Raw genomic sequence first — 25,066 nt, 5'->3', positions numbered from 1 at the left:
CATCCTGGACTCCCTTTGTAGACCAGGCTGGCCTCGAACTCACAGCGATCCGCCCACCTCTGCCTCCCGAGTGCTGGGATTAAAGGCGTGCGCCACCACGCCCGGCTGGCAACAAGAGTCTTAACTCACAGGGTTACCTTGCTGCCCCAAGTCAATTATTTGATACATTAATAGTATTCTATAAATCAAAGATTTAGAATCAAACTACCTTGTGTGGAGAAAAGTTTTGCTTTTACAAAAATATCTGCCTAGGAAAAAAATGTAAAAAATGACATGACGGAGAAGATTTCAGATGCTGGGATCCTAGAACCTTCAACATTTACAAAGTGCCATAAAAGGTCACAGCATTTAAAAAGTAGACGAGGGGCTGGAGAGATGGCTCAGTGGTTAAGAGCACTGTCTGCTCTTCCAGAGGTCCTGAGTTCAAATCCCAGCAACCACATGGTGGCTCACAACCATCTATAATATGATCTGACGTGCACAGTATATATAATAAATAAACAAATCTTTAAAAAAATAAAAATAAAAAAATAAAAAGTAGACGAACCTTTAATCCCAGCACTCAGGAGGTAGATGCAGGCGGATTACTGTGAGTTTGAGGCCAGCCTGGTCTACAAAGTGAGTTCAGGACAGAGAAACCCTGTCTCGAAAAACACTGAAGAAAAAAGTAGACTAGCCTTACATCTTAAGTTGGAATAGTTATAAATATTTGTAAGACTTCATAAAAGTGCCTTTAAAAATGATTAAATGGCCACTTAAAATGCTAAGAATACTCAATGCTTAAACATAAACTAAAACTTAAATACACTTTCACGGTATTTGACTAGATGCAGCTAAATCAGTGAGAATGGTTATGATGCAGGAAAAGATTGTCAACAGTTGTTCAAGATAACGTGGGGCCAGGGGCAGGCCTTATTCACTGTAGGCAAATCTGTGTGGCCACACTGGAAATCAGCTCAGAGTCTACTCTAAAAGCTAAATATAAAATAAGCACATGGTCCTGCACATACTCCTTAAAATACTCCTCAAGAATTTCACAATCTCCATAGCTACTTGCTCAAGATTGCTCATCGCCAGTCTACTCACAATTTCTAGGGTATGGAAACAAGTGTAAGTGTATTTCCAGTGATGAAAAGATAACAAAACTATGATACCCACACACACACGTGGAATATTACTCAGCGCTAAGAAAATTAAAATTGCAAAGTTTGAAACTAAGTAGATGTACACAAAAAAATTAATACTCCTATTCAAAAATCCAACACTCCATGTTCTCTAGCATCCGTGGTGATTTGTCGCTCCCAGTCATCTGATACGAATAGATAATCTGGAGAACTGTAGAAATCGGGAAAGTAAAAATTGACTGCTGGGGTGCAGAGGTTAAGAGCAGTGACTGCTCTTCCAGACGTCCTGAGTTCAATTCCCACCAACCACATGTGGCTCACAACCATCTGAGAATCCAAGCTGGATCTGACCTGTAAGCCGCCTGTATAAAGACTAGATTTTATAGCACTATCTTATAATGTAGAGAAGCAACCAGTAGTATTACACAGCTCAGTGTAGCCCTGGCTATCCTGGCACTCAATTTGTAGACCAGGCTGGCCTTGAACTCACAGAGTGCTGGGATTAAAGGTGTGCACACCACCACGCCCTGCTTTTTGTCAACTTTTGATGGGCATCTGACACCCTCAGCTGTGTGCTGGGAAGATGGCTTAGTGGGTAAACACAGTTGCTGCTAATCATAGTCAACTCAATTAGATATCCCAGCTTTATGTAGTTGGGAGAAAGAAAGAAAAAAAAAACCTCCAGGAAACTGTCCACTGACCTCTACACTAATAGGCTATTTTTCCTGATGCCTCCTCCCAACAAATACACAGAAAAATATGTACACACATAAAAATTCAAATATATACTCACAAACAAAAAGATGGGGAAAAAGAGAGAGAGAGAGACTCACACATAGAGAGAGAGAGAGAGACACCTACATACACAGAGGTGATAAATATGTAAAAGTTTAATGAAAACAACAACGACAATAAAACCTTGAAGCCTGGGAGCCTGTACAGAAATATCAGATACACACTCCCTACTTTCTGTGTACAAGAATTCATCCAATCATGGGGCACAGCAAAAAAGAGTATGTCTTTATTAAACTTCACACACACACACACACACACACACACACAGTGATACACATATTGATAAATATTTCACATTATATTTACAATGTCATTTTAGTTTTTTACTGACTACCCACGTATATCTTGTATTTTTGTTTGTTTGCATGTATTTGTATAGGACAATCTAGAGGTGCTATATACCTGTCTGTAATTACCTCAGATAGTAATGTGAAAAGTCATAAATTTGAGGCAAGGCTGAGTAACAGTGTTGAAGATGTTCTATTTCACAACAGCCAACTCTGCCATGGTACTGTTTCTTCACTTCTATCGGTCTAGGGTTTGTAATTTGTAGACTTAGTGGATGGTTGTGTATTACATCTTAGTCTCAGTTTCTTCTAGCACTAGAGGACATAGTAAAATAAATACTTATTATTTGTTGGAAGACAATTTCCCCAATCAAAAAAAAAAAAAAAAAGAGGTACACATTAAAGGACAATAGAAAAACAGAAAACAAAATTGACAGGTTCAAAATAGAAACCCCCCATTTTAACATAATTATCAAAGCACTGAACGTACAGAGCTAAGAAGAAAATACTAAAAGCTGCAGAGGAAGGATGCTGCTAACTTTTGACTTGGCAGCATCGAGCCTCATTAATGGTCTTTACATATTCAGTGTAGTGGATACTGTGTCATTTACTAACTATTTACAGCAACCTAGGCACTTGATAAAAAATTTATCTGCCCTTATTGCAAAAACATAATAAAGTTCACAGATAGTGACACAAGCCTTTGTTGTCCAGAATGCGTGATGGATGTTACATCAAATTATTGTTGCTAAATGATCTTTTCAACAGTAATAAATTCAATAACTGATATATTCTACACAGCTCATGGACTACGGGGGATAAAGTTGAGACATACAGTAGGCAATATTTTGGGATTCTTTTTTTTTTTTTTTTTTTAGTTTTTTGAGACAGGGTTTCTCTGTGTAGCCTTGGCTGTCCTGGACTCACTCTGTAGACCAGGCTGGCCTCGAACTCACAGCGATCCGCCTGCCTCTGCCTCCCGAGTGCTGGGATTAAAGGTGTGCACCACCACGCCCGGCTGGGATTCTTTTGAAGATAGAGTAGAAGTATTGTCTGTGCCCCCCCACCCCCCACCCCCCCCACCTCCCCACCCCCACCCCCCCACCCCCCGCTCGCCGGGGTTCGACTAACGCTCGGAAGGAAAATTTTCCTGTATAGGGACAGAACACAAGACACGAAGAGGGGGGCAAGTCTGGATTCTGATCAAACCCCGTTTATTGAAAAATTTCACAGCGTTTATATAGGCACAGAGGCATGGGTATTTGCGTAAGCAAGGGTTGCTATGGATACCTAACTCTGGAATGCTCCAGCAGGCATCTACCTTTACAGCTGCTAATTGCAGGAGAGAGAAATTCCAGAGAGGATCTGGTTTAGTCAGGAAAAAGCTCCCGGGACTGCTGCTCGCAGGCAGCTGGCCTTTAATCTGATCTTATCAGTAATCTCACCGGGAAAGGAGTAGCTCGGGGGTCTGGAATGACCAGCCCCCACAATAAACCACAACAGGTGTCTAACTGCCGACAAGGTCAGCTAGTTTCTGGTGAATGGCAGACTTCTGGAGAAATAGGAACCTAGGTTCTGACAAGATGGCTGAACATTAGCCATGTAGCCCGTCCCCTACATGTCTGTCTTGTATAAATATATGTAAATATGTATGTGTATATAATGTCTAAATCTATATAGGCATGTATGTATACGTGGGTACATATTGACACGTAATTTAATTAAACTATTGCTTGAAAACAGCCCCGTGCTCTAATATCATGTGCACCAATGCTGCTGTGATGTTATTTACACTTTTCTGGAAGCAGAGGGCAATGCCATCCTTCCATTCGTTTGGTGACTATTTAAAACCTTTTCCTTACCTACAAGCCCAGCCTTCTGAGGAGGAGCGGATGGACTCTTGACTATTTCATCATTATTCTTAGTACAGGCCCTCTCAATGGGACAGCCACTGTTGTCTTTACCTAGTATGCCTTACCTCATCACGTAGTATGCCTTACCTCATCACGTAGTATGCCTTACCTCATCACATAGTATGCCTTACCTCATCACATAGTATGCCTTACCTCATCACATAGTATGCCTTACCTCATCACACTGTGCAACATTACTCAGGGACCTGGAGTTTTTCCTATGTCATTACAAAAACATTGTCCTATCTCCATAAATTTCGGTGGCAACTTCTTCAAATAGCTGCCTAAAGTTGTCCATGTGAATTTCTGCAATGGAAGTCTGTAACACCACAAGGCACAAAACAGGAAGCTCTGTCATTTTACATAGTACAGACTCACGTTTGATATAAGACCCTTGAAATGAGGAAAATCGTAAATCCAGAATTATGGTAAAAGCAGTAGCTATAAAAAGATAGGAGCCCATGAAATCACTAAGAATGTTATGACCATGTATTGAATTATACTACCAGTAGAACACATTGAAATAAAATAAGGCCGGGCGTGGTGGCACACGCCTTTAATCCCAGCACTCGGGAGGCAGAGGCAGGCGGATCACTGTGAGTTCGAGGCCAGCCTGGTCTACAAAGTGAGTCCAGGATGGCCAAGGCTACACAGAGAAACCCTGTCTCGAAAAACCAAAAAAAAAAAAAAAAAAAAAAAGACATAAAATAGGAAATATTCACATAGTCTCACTGCAATGATTAATACTATTAATAGCTTATGTTTATTATTTATGGTGTGTGTGTGTGTGTGTAAGTCACATATGGTCATGTGTGCTCTTGTGACCATGGAAATTAAAAATGGTGGTAAGATGCTTAGAGCTGTGATTTCAGGCAGTTGTGGTCAACCATGCTTGGGATACAGGGATCCAATTCAGGCTCACTCCAAAATTCCTACTTACAGCTCAGACTTGTGTTTACTCTCTGGCATTTTTTTGTTGTTAGCCTGACAAAATGGTGATTTCGCTGAGATATATACTTAAACACACGCGCACACGTACGCACGTGCGCACGAGAAAAAGAGAGAAAGAAAGAGACAACAGACAGAGACAGATTCATCTCCTAATGAGTCTTTCCATACAGGACTAAATGAGAGGATAAGACTTCATGAATTTGTTCTTACAATTCATTGATGCATGTCACAGAGTAAGTAAAAAGAATAAATGATTGCAGCCGGGCGTGGTGGCGCACGCTTTTAATCCCAGCACTCAGGAGGCACAGGCAGGCAGGTCTCTGTGAGTTTGAGGCCAGCCTGGTCTACAAAGAGAGTTCCAGGATAGCCAAGCCTACACAGAGAAACCCTGTCTTGGAAAAAAAAAAAAAAAGAATAATTCTGAAAGCAGATAAGCATTGTCTGTCATTTCTTTTTTGCTTTAATAATACAAACACACTGCTGTTGTAAGAAATCTCTGTCTGAGCCGGGCAGTGCAGTGGCACACACCTGTAATCCCAGCACTTGGGAGGCAGAGGCAGGTGGATCACTGTGAGTTCCAGGCCAGCCTGGTCTACAAAGTGAGTCCAGGACAGCCAAGGCTACGCAGAGAAACCCTGTCTCAAAAAACCAAAAAAGGAAAAAGAAAAAAAGAGCAGAAAAACTAATTTTATTGCTCACGTGGGACCGCATTATGCATTTTGAGTCGGGCACTGAGTTTACATTGCCAGAAGCTTGGCAGTTGAACAGTTAAAAGTGGTGTGTGCCAAGGTCAAGCCAAGGAGATTCCCTTGTGAGCAAGGCATTCCCTGGGCTGCGCTACCCCACTGTGAGTTACATTAACATACTGACGTCCCCTCCTGTGCACATTATCCCTGGAAACTTCTAACTAAAATACACATTTGCTTCCTTAAAAAGTCTGAGCTGGGTGTGGTGGCACACGCCTTTAATCCCAGCTCATGGGAAGCAAAGGCAGGTGGATCACTGTGAGTTCGAGGCTGGCCTGGTCTACAAAGTGAGTTTAAGATAGGCAAGGCTACACAGAGAGACCCTGTCTCAAAAACAAAACAGTGTGAGTTTTGTTTTTGTTTTTTTTTTTTTGAGAATTTATTCCAACGTCATTATCAATCCTCAGAACACCTTCTTCTTCTTCTTCTTCTTCTTCTTCTTCTTCTTCTTCTTCTTCTTCTTCTTCTTCTTCTTCTTCTTCGAGACAGAGTTTCTCTGTGTAGCCTTGGCTGTCTTGGACTCACTTGGTAAACCAGGTTTGCCTCTGCCTTCCGAGTGCTGGAATTAAAGGTATGCGCCACCACACCCGGCTTCAGAATTCTTTCTATAACTAGGCCTGTTTCCTACCTAATTTATACCATTCCTTTTTTTTTTTTTTTTACATTGTTTCTCTGTGATAGCCTTGGCTTTCCTTGTAGACCAGGCTGTCCTTGAATTTACAGTGATCGACCTGCCTCTGCCTCCCGTGTGCTGAGTTTAAAGGCATGCACCACCAACCGCCTCGTTGGTTCGGGTGTTTTTAAAATGCAATTTATTATGATGATCCTCCCTTAATATTCCCACCCCTTTGCACATTTCAGTCTCCCTTGGCTTTCTTTGGTTTTTCCTGTCACAGGCACTCCAGTGCGCACGTTATTGACTTCCCCATCTCTATCTAGAGAACCATCCTCCCTCGCCCTCACATAGGTTCCTTGTTAGCACCCCGCCCCCTTTGCTGCTCTCCCACGCTCCTACAAGAAACTTCTTCATGTCGGGCATGGTGGCGCTCGCCTTTAATCCCAGCACTCAGGAGGCAGAGGCAGGCTGATGGCTGTGAGTTCGAGGCCAGCCTGGTCTACAAAGGGTGTCCAGAACAGCCAAGGTTACACAGAGAAGCCCTGTCTCGAAAAACAAAGAAACAAACAAAAAGAAACTTCTTCATATCGTACCTGTTGCCTGGCATCTTATTTTTCATATTTAATATTCATGATCCCACCTACATCCACATCACTGATACAAACACATATAGAAACAGCTAAGATCTAGGTGCTGAGGACATGGCTCAGTCAGTACAGTACAGGCTGTACACGCTTGAGGGCCCAGTTCTACTCTATAATCTGTACGTCATTTCCCTAAGAAATTCCTTTTCCCAAAGTCTGGCATTTAGAGGAAAGCCAGCATTCCCTCAGGGGCTTGATGATAGTTCCTGATGCTAAAAGGTTTCATTCTTCTTCTGTCTGGCAAAAGGGACCTGTGGCTGTTCCATTGACACCTGACTGTGACGCCTATTAGCATGACAAGGTTGGTGCTAGCTGCCAGATCTCTCAGGCCTTAATTAAAGATTGGGTAAGACTACTTACTACAATGAAACCATGTTTCAACACAACAATAAAAACAAGAAAAAAAGTCAAATGGATTATATTGCAATTTTACTCTGTTGGTCACAATATATTTCCTGTTTTCTTAAAACTCCTAAGACTATTCAATAAATATAGTTTCGTGTGTGTTATTTAATATAAAGAATACTTAAAAAAAAAAAAAAAGAAAGAAAGAAAACTAGCTGGGCAGTGGTTTCTCTGTGTAGCCTTGGCTGTCCTGGACTCACTCTGTAGACCAGGCTGGTCTTGAACTCACAGTGATCCGTCTGTCTGCCTCTGCCTCCCGAGTGCTGGGATCAAAGGCGTGCACCACCACTGCCTGGCTTAATTACAGCTTTTAAAGTATGAGACCGCCCCCCTTTTTTTTAAAGCTTTAAAAAAAAAAGATTTATTTATTTATTTATTATGTATACAGTGCTTTGCCTGCATGTTCACCTGCAGGCCAGAGATGGGCATCAGATCACATTACAGATGGTTGTGAGCCAACCTGTTGTTGCTGGGAATTGAACTCAGGACCCTTGGAAGAGTAGATGGTGCTCTTAACCACTGAGCCATCTCTTCAGCCTGGGAGAACCGTTCTTTAGGCTGGATCTTTTGAGGTGATAACACTCCTCTTTACTCTAAGCCATACGTCTGGTGGCACCCTACATAAATAAAGGACACTGAAGATGGTAGGTAGCTCTTTCTCTTTTTCTGTTGCTTTTGCTCTGGATAGCAAGTTGTTTCTTTTTTGTTTGGTTGTTTGTTTCTTTTTTTAAACTGTCATTAACACCCATTTATTTGGAATTCTGGTATATACCGAAGACGGGCTGAGACATCCAGCCACGTGGTCTGAATAGCTACTGGATTTTTCAGGCATTGTTGAAGTAATTGGACCATAGCCTGTGAGCCATTCTTAAAATAAATAAATATATATATATATCTTTATTTAATTTGTATGCATTGGTGTGAGGGTATCAGATCTTGAAGCTACTGACAGTTGTGAGCTGCCATGTGGGTGGTAGGAATTGAACCTGGGACCTTTGGAAGAGCAGACAGTGCTCTTAACCACTGAGCCAACTCTCCAGCCCCTGTGAGCCACTCTTACAAATCCACTTTCTTCACACATAGAGATTCATTGTATCAGTTCTGTTCATCCAGAGAGCCTTTACTAACAGAGCCGTGGGTTTTTTGTTTGTTTGTTTGTTTTCTCCTTTTCCCACCTTCCCACTGAGAAAGATATGTTGGCTATCAATAGTGCTCCGAAGTGTCATCGATTTCCTGCTTTTTCCCCAGGCTTGTCTCCTACCTATCAGGTGAAAAGTAATTGCAGTTTACCTGACCCCTGTGTGAAGTCACACACACACACACACAAAAATCTCAATTTCTTTCCTAAAAAGCTCCTTTTAATTGTTAATATTCTTTGCACTCTTCCACCTGTGGGACAGATTGTTCAGCCCGCTGCAAGTTGAGTCATGGGCTGTGCAAGCTATCCACGTTGATTCCAGGAGGAAGAGGGGTAAAGGCCAACTGAGTGGTGGAAGACAGACGGGTAAGCCATTGGAGAACAGACACGAGTGCTACTGAAACACACATTTCTGCAGGTCTGAAAAAAAGTCTTTCCCTGGAATGGAAGCCTGGGCCAGGGACCGGTCCGCCTTGTCTCTGCAGTACACGCTAGCCCTAGATGCTCATGTCAGTCAAGACTCACCGGCCAATCAGGACCTTCAGGCCAACCCTCCAGTGAGAAGGGGAGGAGTGTAATTCTGGCGCCATGTGTAGCTGAGCAGGCTTGGATGGTTGCTGGGAAGCAGTCTGAGCACAAACCGCTGTGCCTTTTGAGAGGAGTTGGGGCAAAGTCCAAAGTCGCGACATGGTGAGTGGGTAGCTGCTACCTCCAACCTGTTGGAGCCGACAGCTGAACAGAGAGGGAGCCGGTGTGGTTTGTCCTTCTTCGGCCTGGGTGGGAAACGCCAACCAGATGCGGCCACCTCTGAGGTCCCTTGTCCTGGACAACTCCATGAACCTGGCGGTGGCATCTGAGTGAGTTTACTGCGTAGGCTGCGTTTTCACAAAGGATTTGCAGCCGGGCCTTGAATGTAGAAACGTTTTTGGCAGGATACCAAACTCGGAGAGGCCTAGTTTCTCGCGTTATTGTCTGCAAGTTCTTCCCTTGGCATTTAACATGTATGGTTGGAGTTTTTTGTTGTTGTTGGGTTTTTTTTTTGTTGTTGTTTGTTTGTTTTTTGAGACAGGGTTTTTCTGTGTAGCTTTGGCTGTCCTGGACTAGCTTTCTAGACCAAGCCAGCCCCAAACTCATAGAGATCCGCCTGCTTCTGCCTCCCGAGTGCTGGGATTAAAGGCGTGCGCCACCACCGCCCGGCCCCTTTTGTTTTTTATTGCTTGCCTACTTCTTTGTATTTCCATTAACCAATATTCAGTTAAATTTTATTTTATCTTAATTAATTAATTAATTGCTGTTTCAAAAGGCTTTATTTTAGCCGGGCGTGGTGGCACACACCTTTGATCCCAGCACTCGGGAGGCAGAGGCAGGGGGATCTCTGTGAGTTCGAGGCCAGCCTGGTCTAGAAAGCCAGTCCAGGACAGCTAAAGCTACATTAAAAAAATCCTGTCTCAAAAAACCAAAACAAAATAAATAAATAAATAAATAAAAAGAAAAAAAGAAAATTTAGCCGGGCGCGTGGTGGCACATGCCTTTAATCCCAGCACTCAAGAGGCAGAGGCAGGCGGATCAAAAAAAAAAAAAAAAAAAAAAAAAGGCAGGGGCGGGGGAGTGCTTTATTTTCACCTGGTCCAAGACTTGGGAGGGGCTCCAGGGCGGCTACAAAACTGCCTAGTGCTTTGAGAGGTGCATTCAGGTGGAGATGCTAAGGCTGGCTGGTGCGGAGCGGAACAGAGGGGGGTCCCCTGGAAGGCGACGAGGCCTCCTCGTGGTGCTTGAGAGTGAGCCGCTCAGACTGACCCGCCATTCTGCGCTGGCAGGACGGATGTTGGTCAGGTGGCCGCTCATCTTCTTGACGAGCTTTACCCCCTCATCCAGGAAGTGGTGTTCCAAGAAATCACAGAGATGAGGGTCTGTGCCCGCAGAACCCAGGGAATGACGATCCAAAAGGGCCTGGTTCAGGTTCTTCTCCCGGGTCAGGGCAGCTTCCACGGCCTCCTGGGTTTTACCCCCACTCGCCTTGAGATGGCTTCCGCATCTCCTGGAAGAGAGCAAGAGAGCGCGCCCCGCGCTTATTCTGCCACTTGAGGAGACGCTCGGCACTCCAGCGCTTCTCTTGGGCCAGTTCGCCGAAAATGGTAGCCCAGAGAGAGGTGGGTGTCGGAGGACCGCAGGTGCAAGCTGACCAGGCGGTTCACGGCAGCTTCCTCATCGGTGGAGTGATTCTGAGGAACCTGGGAGGTCATGGCTTGTCTGCAATATGGAGCCAACCGCAAAGTGACCGGTGCTGGCTGGTCCCAGGAGCCGAGGGTGACGAGGAGCTGGTCCCGGAGGCTGCAGCTGGAGACACTGAAAGGCGGTTGGAGGCTAAGAAAGGGGGAGCCCCTGGGTCTGTTCTATCCAAACACTGTTGAAGCAAGGCACAGATCCACGGGACCTCCAAGGAGGTTTGGTTTGGTTTTGGCTTTGGTTTTTCGAGACAGGGTCTCTCTGTGTAGCCTTGGCTGTCCCGGACTCATTTTGTAGACCAGGCTGGCCTCGAACTCACAGTGATCCTCCTGCCTCTGCCTCCCGAGTGCTGGGATTAAAGGTGTGCGCCACCACGCCCGGCCCTGGTTTGTTTTGTTTTTGTTTTTGAGACAAGGTTTCTCTATGCTATTTATTTATTTATTTATTTATTTATTTATTTATTTATTTTTGAGACAAGGTCTCTCTGTGTAGCCTTGGCTGTCCCGGACTCATTTTGTAGACCAGGCTGGCCTCGAATTCACAGTGATCCTCCTGCCTCTGCCTCTCGAGTGCTGGAATTAAAGGTGTGCGCCACCACGCCAGGCCCTGGTTTGTTTTGTTTTTGTTTTTGAGACAAGGTTTCTCTATTTATTTATTTATTTATTTTTGAGACAGGGTCTCTCTGTGTAGCCTTGGCTGTCCTGGACTCGCTTTGTAGACCAGGTTGCCCTTGAACTCACAGCGATCCGCCTGCCTCTGCCTCTCGAGTGCTGGAATTAAAGGTGTGCGCCACCACGCCTGGCTAACTCGACTTACTTTTTAAATTAAAAATAGATTCTTCTCTCATATCCTGACCCGTGTGTCTCCTTCTAGCTTCTTCCCGCCTTCCCCATCCTCTCCTCCCTGAGAGCCACTCCTACCCCTTTATTTCTTCTTCGAGAAAGGAGCCCTCTTCATCAGATAGAAGACAGTCAAACAGGACGAACAAGAGACAGAAATCTAAGGTGACAGGCCCCGCATGGAGGCTGGACAAGGCAACCGAATAGAAGGCAAAGAGTCTCAAGATCAGGCCAAAAGTAAAAAAAATTAAAAAATCATGGAGCTACATATGTTCCTGCTGTTGTGGGTCGCGCACACACACCAAGCTAAATGCCGTAGCATATCAGCAGAGACCTGACACAGTCCCTTGCATGATATTTAAGTCCCTGTGAGGTTCCTGGAAATCCAGGCAGTGGTCTCCCTCTCATGTCCTGGGCCTCAAGTGAAACTGGGCCTCAAGTGAAACGTAGGTGTGGGGGTGTCAGATCTTGGAGTTACACAGTTGTGAGCTGCCATGTGGGTGCTGGGAATCGAACCCGGGTCCTTTGGAAGAGCAGGCAGTGCTCTTAACCACTGAGCCATCTCTCCAGCTCCCCAATCTACAAGTTCTATACCAGCATATCCGAGCACATCTCGCCGGCTGGTCAAACTGTAGGTGGAGGGGTTTTGTAGCTGACTTGGTTTTCAGATTTCTTTCTTTTATTTTTATTTTTTAGCCTGTAGAGTATCTTCTCTTCCCAAAGAGACTACAGCATCCGGTGTGAAGGCTCCAAGTCTGCACTTGTTTGACCTATATATTCAGTGAGATGTGTAGAAGTAGTCCTCAGGAATGGGCCCCGGCTGGCAGTTTTCAGAGAGCAACACTTTGTCCTAGCAACAGCATGGCTTGTTTAAGGATCTCCAAGGGACTTCCTTGGCCAACAAGTCAACCGAATGACACCCGTTTTCAACACGGAAGCCCTGCCTGGTTACAAGGATGGCTGGTTGAGACTCCCTGTCCTTCATTATTGGGAGTCCTCACTAGGAGCAAGCTCATAGGATTCTAGGAAGTTCGCAGGGCACTGGGTTTATACACTAATCCCTCAATCCCCCTAATTCCAGATGTTTCTCACTGTACTGTACACTCTCCCTTCTAACCACATCTGATCCCTCCTGCTCCTGTGTCTGTTCATCCCCTAGTCTACCCACAGTACTTGCTCTATTTCTCCTTTCTAGGAAGATCCATGCTTTCCCCCTATAGGCCTCCTCTACTTAACCTCTCTGGATCTACAGAGTGTGGCTTGATTATCATTTATCAAATACCCACTACCCAATTAAAATTGAATGCATTAGGATACTTGTCATTTTGGGTCAGGGTTATGCTACTTAGGGTGATTTCTTTCTCACTGCATTTAGTGTGCCTGTAAATTTCCTGCTGTAATTTCAAAAACAAAAACAAAACAGCAGCTAGGCGGTGGTGGCTCACGCCTTTAATCCAAGCACGAGGAAGGCAAAGGCAGGCGGATTGATGTGAGTTCAAGGCCAGCCTGGTCTACAAAGAGAGTTCAGGACAGCCAAGGCTACACAGAGAAACCCTGTCTCAAAAAAAAACCCAAAACCAAACCAAGCCAAAATACACACACACACACACACACACACACACACACACACACACACACACACACACACAGAGCAGGTGATGCTACATTATGTAAATGTATCACATTTTCTTTATCCATTGTTCAGTTGGGCATCTGGCTTGTTTCCAGGTTCCAGCTAGTTAGAATAAAGCTGCTGTGAACATAGTTTAGTAAGTGCCCTTGTGGTAGCATGAAACACCTTTGGGATATATTCCCAAGAGTGGTATACCTGGGTCGTGAGGTGGATGTATTCTCAGTTCTGAGTAACCACGATATTGATTTCCATAATGTCTGTGTCAGCTTGCACTCCCACAAGTAGTGTAGGGGTGTTTCCCCTTGCCCCACATCCTTGCCAGCATGAACTGCCACTTGGATTATTATTGGTCATGCTCATTCCGACTTGTATAAGATGGACTTTCAAAGTAGTTTTGATTTGTATTTCCCTGATGACTCAGGGTGAGGACCATTTCTTTCAAGTGTTTCTCAGCCATTTGAGATTCCTCGGTTGAATTCTCTGTTTAGATCTGTACCCCACATTTTAGTTGGATTTTTTCATTTTTGGGACATCTAGTGTCTTTTTCTTTTTAAAATTATTTATTTTAAATTTATTTGTTATGTATTCAGTGCTCTGTCTGCATGTACACCTGCAGGTCAGTAGAGGGAGACAGATCTCATTATAGATGTGGTTGCTGGGAATTGAACTCAGGACCTCTGGAAGAGCAGCCAGTGCTCTTAACTATTAAGCCATATCTCTAGTGCCCACATCTAGTATGTTGTGGTCATTTATCTTGTATAATAGGCCTCTATCAGCAGTGTATTTGGTAAAAGTCTTTCCCATTAGTTAGGCTGCCTCTTTGTCCAATTAGCTGGGGTTTTGCCTTACAGAAGCTTTTCAGTTTCATGAGGTCTAATTTATCAATTTTTTTTTTCAAGGTAGGAATTCTCTGTGTAGCTTTGGCTCTTAGAACTCACAGTGTAGAACAGGCTGGCCTTGAACTTAGAGATCTGCCTGCCTCTGCCTCCCTAGTGCTGGAATTAAAGGTATATACCGCCACCGCCCAGCCAGTTTATTAATTGTTGATCTTAGTACCTGCATTATTGGTGTTGTCTTCAGTTTGTCTCTTGTGCTGGTGCATTTAGGGGTGTCCTACATTTTCTATCAGGCTTAATGTGTCTGATTTTATTTTGGTTTTTGATCCACATGGATGTGAATTTTGTACAGGGTGAAGAATATGGATCTATTTGCATTCTTCTACATGTAGAGATACAGTTTATCCAGCATGATTTGTTGAAGGCACTCTCTTCCATTCTGCATTTCTGGATTCCTTATCAAACATCAGATGTCTGTATGTGGTTGGAATTATATCTGGGTCTTCAACTTGATTCCATGATCATGTTGGTTTTTAGACTAATATCATGCAGGGGTTTTTTTGTTTGTTTTTTTGTTTGTTCGTTTTTTACTGTTATGGATTGTTTTAGCTATCCTGGGTTTTTTATTTCCATATGAAGCTGGGAATTGTCCTTTCAAGGTTTGTAAACTATTCTTTTGGAACTTTGATAAGGATTGTGTTGAATCTGTAGAGTGTTTTTGATAAGATGGCCTTTTTTCCTCTCTTAATCTTACCAATCCATGACCATGAGAGCTCTCCTAGTGGAAGAAGGAGAGCACCAACCCACCCACAAAAATTGTACCCCACTTTTAAATTGGATTATTTGGTTTGTTTGTTTTTTAATTTCTTGAGTTCTTTCTGTATTTTTGATCTTAGCCCTTTATCAGATAATAGGGTTGGTGAAGATCTTTTCCCAGTCTGTAGACTGATGTTTTGTTCTATTAACAGTGTCTTCTGCCCTACAGAATCTTCTCAGTTTCGTGAGGTCCCATTGTTTATTTTAGAACTCGAGCTGTTGGTGTTCTGTTCAGGAAGTTGCCTCCTGCATGAAGGCATGCAAGGCTATTAACCCCTTTCTCTTTTTGTGTTTTCTTTGTGTGTGTATGTTTATTGCTTCCATTTTCCATTTTCAGGTCTTGAACTGTTTCTTTCAACTGTTAGTTTTTTGTTGGCTTTGTTGATGTGATTTAGTGGTTTCCTCTGGTTGTTTGTGTACTCTTTGAGGGGTTTGTTGATTTCCTCCAATTCTTTCTGTTTTTCTGGAGTTCTTTAAGGGAGTTATCTTCATTTTTCTCTTCAAGGACCTCTGTCATCTTCATGTAGTTGGTTTTTAGACTTTTTCTTGTGCTTCCCCTATGTTGGAATATTCACGACCTGATGTGGTAGGACAGCTTGGCTCCGTTGGTGACATGTTTCCTTGGCTGTGTTTGATCATGTTCCTGTGCTGGTGTCTAGGGTTCAGAGGTTGGGGTGATTATATGTCTGGGTGCTGACTTCTGGGTTTCTCGTGGTTGGGTGGGAATGTCTTCCTGGGTTTCTGTTTGCTCTCTGGATTGTCAGAGAGTGTGTTGGCTGAGTGTTACCTTTTTTATTGGCCTGCTTGTCTGATGTGTTCACGGAGAATACTTGCGGAGAGGGAAGAGGAGGTCAGGGAGACAAGACCTTAGGGTTCCACAGGAGGCAGGGGGAAGGGTATGCTAAGAGCAGCTATGAGAATTGGTCCAGGGTTACAGAATGTGGGGTACGGCTTTGGCCAGACCACCTCGTTTTCTGACACTGGCCTGTGGTTGAGCAAGGCGTGTCTGCTCATAGTTTGTGGCTTGAGCATAGAGATGAGGCCGGAAGGGAAGTGTAAGTGAGGAAGGTCTGTGGTATCTCCAGGAGGCATGGACAGGGAAGGGGAAGATGCAGCATTCGGGGGCATCCTGAGAATTCTGTCTCAGGTAACAGAGCGTGGAGAAGGTCCACAGGCATCCTACCTGCTCACACACTCAACATCTTCATACTGAGGCATCAGGTGCCCAGGAATTTACTTCTTTATTTATTTAGGTTTTTATTGTTGTTAAGCTATGAGGGACTTTTTCATTTGTGATTAGAGATACTGTGTGGGCTGAGCATGTCACTCAGGAAGTACTATTCTTAGGGAGGACCTGAGTTCAGATACCAACACCTGTGTCTGGAGGCTGACAACCACCTGCTGCTGCAGGTTTGAGGACACCCTTTTCTCTAGTGTGTCATGTCTACACTCATAGAAGTCATTCTGTCTCACAAATACAAATACACACATAAAAATGGGGGTAAATGGGCTGGAGAGATGGCTCAGAGGTTAAGAGCACTGACTGCTCTTTCAGAGGTCCTGAGTTCAATTCCCAGCAACCACATGGTGGCTCACAACCATCTATACCCTCTAAAGCCCTCTTCTGGCCTGCATGTGTATATACAGATAGAACACTAATATAAATAAAATAAATAAATAAAATCTTTTAAAAATGGGGATAAACCTTCAAAAATTCTTATGACCTATAAAGTAATTAATGCAAAACAAGTTACTTTAGATGTATAATACAAATCACACACTATTTCTTTTAAAATCTCTCTCTCTCTTTTTGGTTTTTCAAGACAGGGTTTCTCTGTGTAGCGCTGGCTGTCCTGGACTCGCTTTTGTAGACCAGGCTGGCCTCGAACTCAAAGCAATCCACCTGCCTCTGCCTCCCAAGTACTGGGATTAAAGGTGTGCACCACCACTGCCTGGCCTTAAAATCTCTTATCCTGCATTTCAATCTTGAAATTTCCTCACTCTGATGCACACTTACATCCCATCAGCAGTTAAAGGAAAAAATGTTTTCTAAGTGTCCATTGGTGGTTGATGTGGGAGGCTCTTCCACTAAGGGTGGTAATATCCCTAAGCAAGTGGACTTTGGCTTGGTACAAGAGATAGCTGAGCAGGAGACTATGGCCAAGCAAGAGAAGAAACCAAGAAACAATGTTTGCCCATGGTTTTTGCTTTAATTTTCTTAAAGCTTTAATTTCTATCCTAAAGTACCAAAATGATGTTTTCTGTTATACACATGTATGGTATATTTTAGGATTCAATGACCAATGAAATGAATATGAACTTCACTCTGGAAGATGTGGATTTTCTGGATCCTTCCCAGAACGTTCTCTTCGCAGAGGTAATGCTGGAGACCGACAACCCTAGTACCACAGGTAAGACAGTGAATTTTCGTTCACATTTTAAAACAAGAGGACAACTGTTGATGTTCTTATGTAATTTCAATTGAGAACGAGGAAGGTGACTGAAGTCAGTAACTTAAATTTTGCCTAATTTCCAATAACACATCATAATTGTGCATATTTTAGGTTACAATTGGGACGATGATAATGCTGAAGATTCTAGAAGACACGGAAGGTAATTTTCATGTGCAAGTTGATATAAATATGCCTCATAGGAAATTTTAATGTGTCCTCAAAATTTTAAAGAAAAGCAACAGTATAAAAACAAAAGAATTACTGTTGGGTGGTGGTGGCGCATGCCTTTAATCCCAGCACTTGGGAAGCAGAGCCAGGTGGATCTCTGCGAGTTCGAGGCCAGCCTGGTCTACAAAGTGAGTGAGTCCGGGACAGTCAAGGCTACACAGAGAAATCCTGTCTCAAAACAAACAAACAAACAAACAAACAAAAAAGAACTACTTAAGTGTATTTTAATGATTATTAAATTCTCATAAGCTCATGTACCTCAAACTCAGGAATCTGATTTGTGCTTGTAAGGCATTTCTCTAAGAAATAATACAAGGAAGCAATGCCTTAACAGGCATTTGTAGGAGAATGTTAATTCGGAACATGGCTGTTCTGGAAAAAGGTGACATCCAAAGATCTTTTAGGTCTGTGTGATCCCACTGGAATACAAACACACCTTTACTCTAGGAGGCAGAGGCAAACAGATCGGGGTTCAAGGCCAGCCTGGTATAGAACAAGTATCAGGTAAAGAAAAGCTTAGGTCCAGGCCTGGTGGTACATGCCTTTAATCCCAAAGGAAGGTAAAGTTAGTTTGTAGAAGGAAACACCAATGTTTGAAAGTGGTGTCTAATTGAGTGGTAGAAAAGGTGACAAATGTTCATTATGATGTGAAAAAAAAAAAAAAAAGAAAGAAAAGCTGACAAATCAGAGGAGATTGGGCAGAATAGGTTATGCTCAACTCTCACAAGAAGAGAGAGGAAAGGGAAGCTAGCTACTTAAGAGGCAGTTGGTCAGTTTTACCAGGACAGTAGTAGAGAGATGAGTTACAGAGAGAGAGAGAGAGAGAGAGAGAGAGAGAGAGAGAGAGAGAGAGAGAGAGAATGAACTCAATTGAAGACAGAATGAGCCAGAAAATGAGAAGAAGCCAGAAAATTAGAGCAGATTGCTCAGTTAGGTTGAGGCCAAGCAGAACAATTCTGGGCCAAGAGAGAAGCCAGATTGAATAAATCAGCTGAGAGAAGAGTTTGAGCCAGAACCCATTCCAGAGCTCAGAAAGAAAAAGTAAGGGTGAGTTTATTAAGTAGTAAATAAGAGTCTAAAACATTCTAGGCCTAGGTTAGTTTGTACGGAAGCCAGAAGCTGCCAAGATTAGGACTAGGTTAGCAGAAAGAGGCAGCAAGCCTCCCAGGCAGCAATTGAACCAGGAGAATAAGAGTTTCTTTTACTGGGGCTGGAGAGATGGCTCAGTGGTTAAGAGCACTGGCTGTTCTTCCAAAGGTCCTGAGTTCAATTCCCAGCAAGCACATCGTGGCTGACAACCATCTATAATGAGATCTTGTGCCCTCTTCTGGCATGCAAACACACATGGGGACAGAATACTGTATAAATAATAAATAAGTAACATTAAAAAAGAGTTTCTTTTACAGACATTACAATTTGAATCATAGCCACATTACATATACTCTGTAGAATGACCAGTCTGTTTAGTCTTGTGCCACTCAGATACTGCAAAAGGTATCCACATTGAGTAGGTTATACGTATATGTCCAAAACCTCTAATAAGCAAATATTCCATAGCAAAGCTGCTGTTACTCATATACTTGTAGTAATATCGCTAAGTTTAGTGAGGGGGCAGTTTATGAGAGGGAAGAATATTGTTGTAGGAAACCATTAATCCCTACACCACATGTCTATGAAGAACAAGAAGTCAATCTGTGTGACTGTGGAAATCTTGAATTTGTTACGCTTCTTTTAATAGGCATATATCACTTGTGGAAATGGATGCATGCCATGTGAACACAGGGTTATTGAAAGCAGGGACATACCTCTCTCTCAGCACAGTTAGAAGATACGTAGTAGTCCCCAGTGTATACATGTAATCTTTCTTTCTGGATGTGATATAAGTTTACAGTTAATTTATTATCAATTATTAATAATTAAATTATTAATTAAAATGAAAGGAAATTCACTGTCTCACCTATGGCAGTGAACTTCTTTTTTTCTTTTTTTTTTTTATTTTTGGAGGGTCGGAGTAGTTTCCAAACAGAGTCTCTCTGTGTAGCCTCGGCTGTCCTAGCCTCACTCTATAGACCAGGCTGGCCTCGAACTCACAGTGATCTGCCTGCCCCTTCCCCTCAAGCAGTGAGCTTTTTGTAGGTCTCCAGCATCACCTCTCTGTAGAGTCTCTTCTGGGAAGGATCCAGCAAAGCCCACTCTTCCAGAGTGAAGTCCACATGCACATCATCGTAGGTCACTGCATCCTATAACACCACATACATGTATATATGACAAAGCATGATAGTGACAATGTGCTAAATGTATACTTGATTAATTCATTATTAATATGAAATTAATTGAAAACTTGTATCACATTCAGAAAGTCTATTCAAAATGGGGACTGCTAATAAATTAAACTAATATAATTCATCATTTCCCCCCCTTCATTGGGAATATACCGACAAAAACCACACTGCAGAAAATATGAATATTAGGCATGTGGAAATTCTTCTCTTTGTACTTTAGAAATGTAGTATGACTCATACAATAGGAGAATTTATAATTGCAATCAGTGTGGTAAAGCTCTGAGTTTTTCTAGTTCTCTTCAAATATGTGAAAATCCTTATATAGAAAAAAGATGCTATAATGTGAGCCATGTGATAAATGCTCTTACTATCACAGGTATCTTCAAAGTCTCAAAACAGCCGGGCGTGGTGGCGCACGCCTTTAATCCCAGCACTCAGGAGGCAGAGGCAGGCGGATCACTGTGAGTTCAAGCCTCCAAGGCTACACAGAGAAACCCTGTCTCAAAACAAAACAAAACAAAACAAAACAAAACAAAACAAAACACAAAACAAAAGAACCCAAAGTCTCAAAACATCCACAATGAAAGGGAAAACTGTGAATATAAACAAGGTGATAAAACTTTATACTCTATTTCCTGTTTATAATTAGAAAAAAATTGTAAAATTAACTCATACTGATAAAAAAAAAATTCACCAGTGTAATGAATGTGGTAAAGTTTACACATCTACCAATTATATTTGCAGGCATGAAAAAACACACACTGGAAAGAAACTCTATGAATGTAATCAATGTGATAAAGCCTTTACTTTTCATAGTGGTCTCCGAAAACATAAAAGAACACACACTGGAGAGAAACCCTACAAGTGTAATCAATGTGAGAAAGCCTTTGCGTGTGAAAGTAATCTCCAAAAACATAACAGAACACACACTGGAGAGAAACCCTACAAGTGTAATCAGTGTGAGAAAGCCTTTTCACAACCCAATAATCTGCAAATACATCAAAGGACACATACTGCAGAGAAACCGTTCGAGTGCGGTCAGTGCGGTAAAGCCTTTGCACATCGCCGTGATCTTCAAAGGCATCAACGAACACATATTGGAGAGAAACCCTTCAAATGTAATCAGTGTGAGAAAGCCTTTGCACATCGCCGTGATCTCCAGAGGCACGAAAGAGTTCATACCGGAGAGAAACCCTACAAATGTAATCAGTGTGGTAAAGCCTTCTCACAACACAGCAATATGCAAATACATAAAAGGACACACACTGGGGAGAAACCCTTCCAATGTAGTCAGTGCGATCAAGGCTTTGCATTTCAAGGTAATCTCCAAAAACATAAAAGGAAACAACATATCGAAGAGGATACCTTCTGAATGTATTTAATAGGATGTAGCCTTTGTACATTTTTATATTATTCATTATCATGAAAGATGGTGCTGGAGAGAAACCCAACGAATGTGCTTAATATGGTTAAATACAATCTTTGCATTTTCATCCATCCGGTATAGCAGCCGTGTATCTCATGCTGGTGTGCTAAGGATATGGGAGACAGCTTTGTGGGGTCTACTTTGGCCGTCTTCTTATGGTGATTAGAGTCAGGTTTCCAGCTTTGCAGACCACAAAAACATATTCCCCTTGAGTCTCTGAAACATTTCCACTCGTAAAATATTGTCTGCCTGTCAGATTGTAAACGTGTGGTCATCTAAGGAGACATGGAAACACGATGATTTGGATAATAAATCCTATTATCCAAATGAAATTGTTACAGTGTTATATTTTTTTGGAATGTGTTAGTGTATTCTTAGAAATAAAAAACTCTTTCATAATCATTTCTCAGACCCACAAATGAATGCCAGAGAATTGTCTCAGTGGGTAAAGGTGGTTGCTGCTAAGCCTGGTGACCTGAGTTAAAGCTCTGAGAGACTCATATTACTCCTAAATAATTTTTCTCTAGTTTCTACACTTGGGCTGTGGCATGTGCACACTCAAGCACCGGCCCATAACCTAAAATTTAAAGGTTTATTTTATTATTATGCATACAGTGCTCTATCTGCTTCAGAAGAGGGCATCAGATCACGTTATAGATGGTTGTGATCCACCATGGTATTGCTGGGAATTGAACTCAGGACCTCTGGAAGAGCAGTCAGTGCTCTTAACCGCTGAGCCATCTCTCCAGCCCCCATACCTAAATTTTAAACCCCCAAAAGGGCCAATGAGGACACACGAACAAAACGACTCCCTTGATTTCATCTCTAAAACTCACACAGGGGAAGTAGATAATAGACAGCAATAATTTGTCCTCCCACTGCCACACACACCCCATGGCACAGTGCATATCACAAATGAGGTTCAAATATTTTTTTAAATGGATGAAATGAACAAATCAAAGAAAACAACCCAATTATTGAGAACATACGGAATGATTTGCCAGGTGAAATGATTATTATAGAATTTCAAGAAGTAATTACTGTTCATGAAGACAATGACGGTAAATAAATCTTATTTTATCTTTTCACACTCTGACTCAAAGACAAGTCATCTTAAAAATCATCTCAGCTGGGCTGAGAGGTGCATGCCTGTAATCCCAGCGCCTGGGAGAGAGACAGGGGCAGGCCAGTCCCTCCGGGCTTTAGGCCAGCTTGGTCAACAGAGTGAATTCCAGGACAGCCAAGGCAATGGAGGCATATCTTGTCTCAAAAAGATTCCAAAATGAAAGGGTTTATCTCAAAGTATGCAAGTGCTCCTAGGATAATCTTACTGGACTCTGATGGTTTCAACAAATTCTTTTGTTATATTTACTCACATTAAGAGAACCATGTTAACAAGAAAATAAGAAGCAATGTGTAAAGTCCGTTCACAGAGGGACAGAGGGACGGAATCCTTCAACAACCAACCATCTAGCAGGGAACCTCATCACTTTCTTTCTTTCTTTCTTTTTTTCTGGGACAAGGTTTCTCTGTAGAAGCCGGGCGTGGTGGCGCACGCCTTTAATCCCAGCACTCGGGAGGCAGAGGCAGGCGGATCGCTGTGAGTTCGAGGCCAGCCTGGTCTACAAAGTGAGTCCAGGACAGCCAAGGCTACACAGAGAAACCCTGTCTCGAAAAACCAAAAAAAAAAAAAAAAAGTTTCTCTGTAGTAAGCCATGAAATTCGAATTTCCCCCGGAGTCTCATTCTGGGAAAATACTGAGTCCTCCAGAGGAGAGCTTCTCTGCTGAATAAACATGAACTCATTATCCGAAGACTTTGCAAGAGAGAAAGGAGTCGGGCAGGGATTTACTGTCTGGGAAAATTTGTTACCCGGCTTGGTTAGATCACTTAGTGGTGCATGTCTCTTGCTTTCTATACCTGTTATGACCTCAGGGATGGATTAATTACCTTGTATCTTCACCACACCGAGTAAATATGTTAATATGTTTTCAATTATCATTATTAGTTTGCTTTTTTCAGTGTTCTCTCTCTCTCTCTCTCTCTCTCTCTCTCTCTCTCTCTCTCTCTCTCTCTCGCTCTCTCTCTCTCCACTATGAATCTTTGGCTGACCCAGAACTCAGTATATATTTTAGAACTATCCACCTTGCCTCCAGAGTGCCTGCCTGTATTGTAGGTGAGCTCATCTCAGCCAGAATATTCAGTTCTTTCAATTGGCTTATTGAGGATGAGTGGCTGAGTCTGGCTGGTTAGGGTAACCAGGACACAGGCTCCCTGCCTAACTCCAGTTAACAGAAGAAGGCGCCCATCAAATGTAGCTCCCCTGTGCCTTAAAGTTCCCTGTCTTCCAACTGTGAGCAATATTGCTTTCTCTTCATCATTCTGTTTATTGTGACTCCCCGAATGCCTAGGACAGAGTTCTGCCCTTATTCTACAGGTAGTAAAACTCTAGAGACGAGTGGTTTTCGTTATAGTTAAGCGTAACTGCTCATCTCTCTCACCCCAGCATTCTAATAAATCACTAAATGAGGGTGAAACCACCTCAGCCAGGCTTGGCGACACAGGCCTGTGATCACGGTGCTTAGAGAAGGAGGCCCACAGGACAAAGGGAGACTGTGATTGGCTCAGGCCAATGTCCATAGCCTTCCCTGGAGCACCAGAACTTCAGAGCTATGACGTCAGCAAGCGTTAGCTAAGGTATTTACCACCCTTGTTTTCTTTCTTTTTAAAAACATTTTTAAGGTTTTGTGTGTTGCCCTTGCTGTCCTGGAATCACTCTGTAGACCAGGCTGGCTTCGAACTCTCAGAGATACTCCTGCCTCTGCCTCCCGAGTGCTGGGATCAAAGGCATGCGCCACCACTGTCCGGCTCACCCTTGTTTTCTACTGTTTCCTATCCAAGGCAGCTTAGGTCACTTCCAGGTCAGACTCCTGTAGCTCACTAAAGAAGGGAGTTCTGCAAGTAGGGGAATTGGCCTCAGACAAGGCTGAGTTTCCTAACCACATTATCTAATGGGAAGCGTTCAGCCCAGAAACAATATACCCACAACCAACGGAAACGGATTCAGTAGGTTCTATTCAAATGTTTACACATAACTCACACACACACACACATACTTAAAAAGGAACAAATTGGAAGGGAAGAATTTGAGAAGGGATAAAGAACAAGGAAAGGGAGAAATGATGTAATATAGTTTAGTTAACATGTATAAAAATAAATTCTAAATAAAAAGTGGATAGAGAGACACTGTAGCAAGTGATAGCACTGATTGTTACAGAAGACTGAGCTTTCAGTTCAGAAACCCCCTTGTAGCTAAGCAGGGTCTGTAACTCCGTTCCCAAGGGTTCTGGTGCCCTCTCCTGGCCACTGCCGGTACTGCGCACAAACATGCAGGCCAAACGTCCATATACTTAGAATTAAAGCTTAAAAAAAAAATAGAATGAATACTTTATGTTGACGTCATAGCTCGGCCTCTTGCTCTTTTTCTACCACGGATTTCTCATACACACCGTGTGAGATGTAACTGCAGTATATCAGACACCAGTGTGAAGCCACACAACACAGATCTCACTTTGTTTCCTAAAATCTCGCCTTAACTGTTAATATCCTTGGCGCCCTCCAACTGCAGACAGATTGTTCCCTCCATTTCAGGTTGAGTAATGGGCTGTGCACGATGTCTACCTTGTTTCCAGAGGGAAAGTGGTAAAGG

General features: G+C 42.8%; 2 protein-coding genes and 1 pseudogene across 4 annotated transcripts in view; 1 reads left to right on the top strand and 2 right to left on the bottom strand.

Moving 5' to 3' along the window:
* Positions 1–9,186: 9,186 nt before the first annotated feature.
* LOC311585634 (uncharacterized protein) lies at positions 9,187–21,757 on the top strand. 2 transcript variants are annotated; one of them, XM_084761083.1, is made up of 4 exons: positions 9,187–9,309; positions 17,260–17,380; positions 17,534–17,582; positions 20,677–21,757. In XM_084761083.1, the coding sequence occupies exons 1-4, from the start codon at positions 9,307–9,309 to the stop codon at positions 21,302–21,304; spliced, it is 801 nt and encodes a 266-aa protein (XP_084617209.1). In that variant the 5' UTR covers positions 9,187–9,306; the 3' UTR covers positions 21,305–21,757. The 2 variants fall into 2 exon arrangements, with proteins under 2 accessions (XP_084617209.1, XP_084617210.1); XM_084761084.1 differs by lacking the exon at positions 9,187–9,309 and adding an exon at positions 9,339–9,476.
* Positions 10,194–11,205, bottom strand: LOC311585635 (ferritin light chain-like; annotated as a pseudogene). The gene has a single exon. The product of its transcript is annotated as a ferritin light chain-like (transcript).
* Positions 19,759–25,066, bottom strand: part of LOC311585616 (zinc finger protein 431-like) — a gene marked incomplete at its 3' end in the record, with an annotated part of 93,361 nt that continues 88,053 nt past the window's right edge. Inside the window, exon 5 of the transcript XR_014775277.1 lies at positions 19,759–19,890. The remainder of the gene's footprint in view (positions 19,891–25,066) is intronic.

The sequence above is a fragment of the Acomys minous genome (assembly GCF_964271855.1).
Source record: "Acomys minous genome assembly, chromosome: 16".
Classification (NCBI taxonomy): Eukaryota; Metazoa; Chordata; class Mammalia; order Rodentia; family Muridae; genus Acomys; species Acomys minous.
Note: the sequence above shows the minus strand (reverse complement) of the source record. Positions and strands in the feature narration are given on the sequence as shown.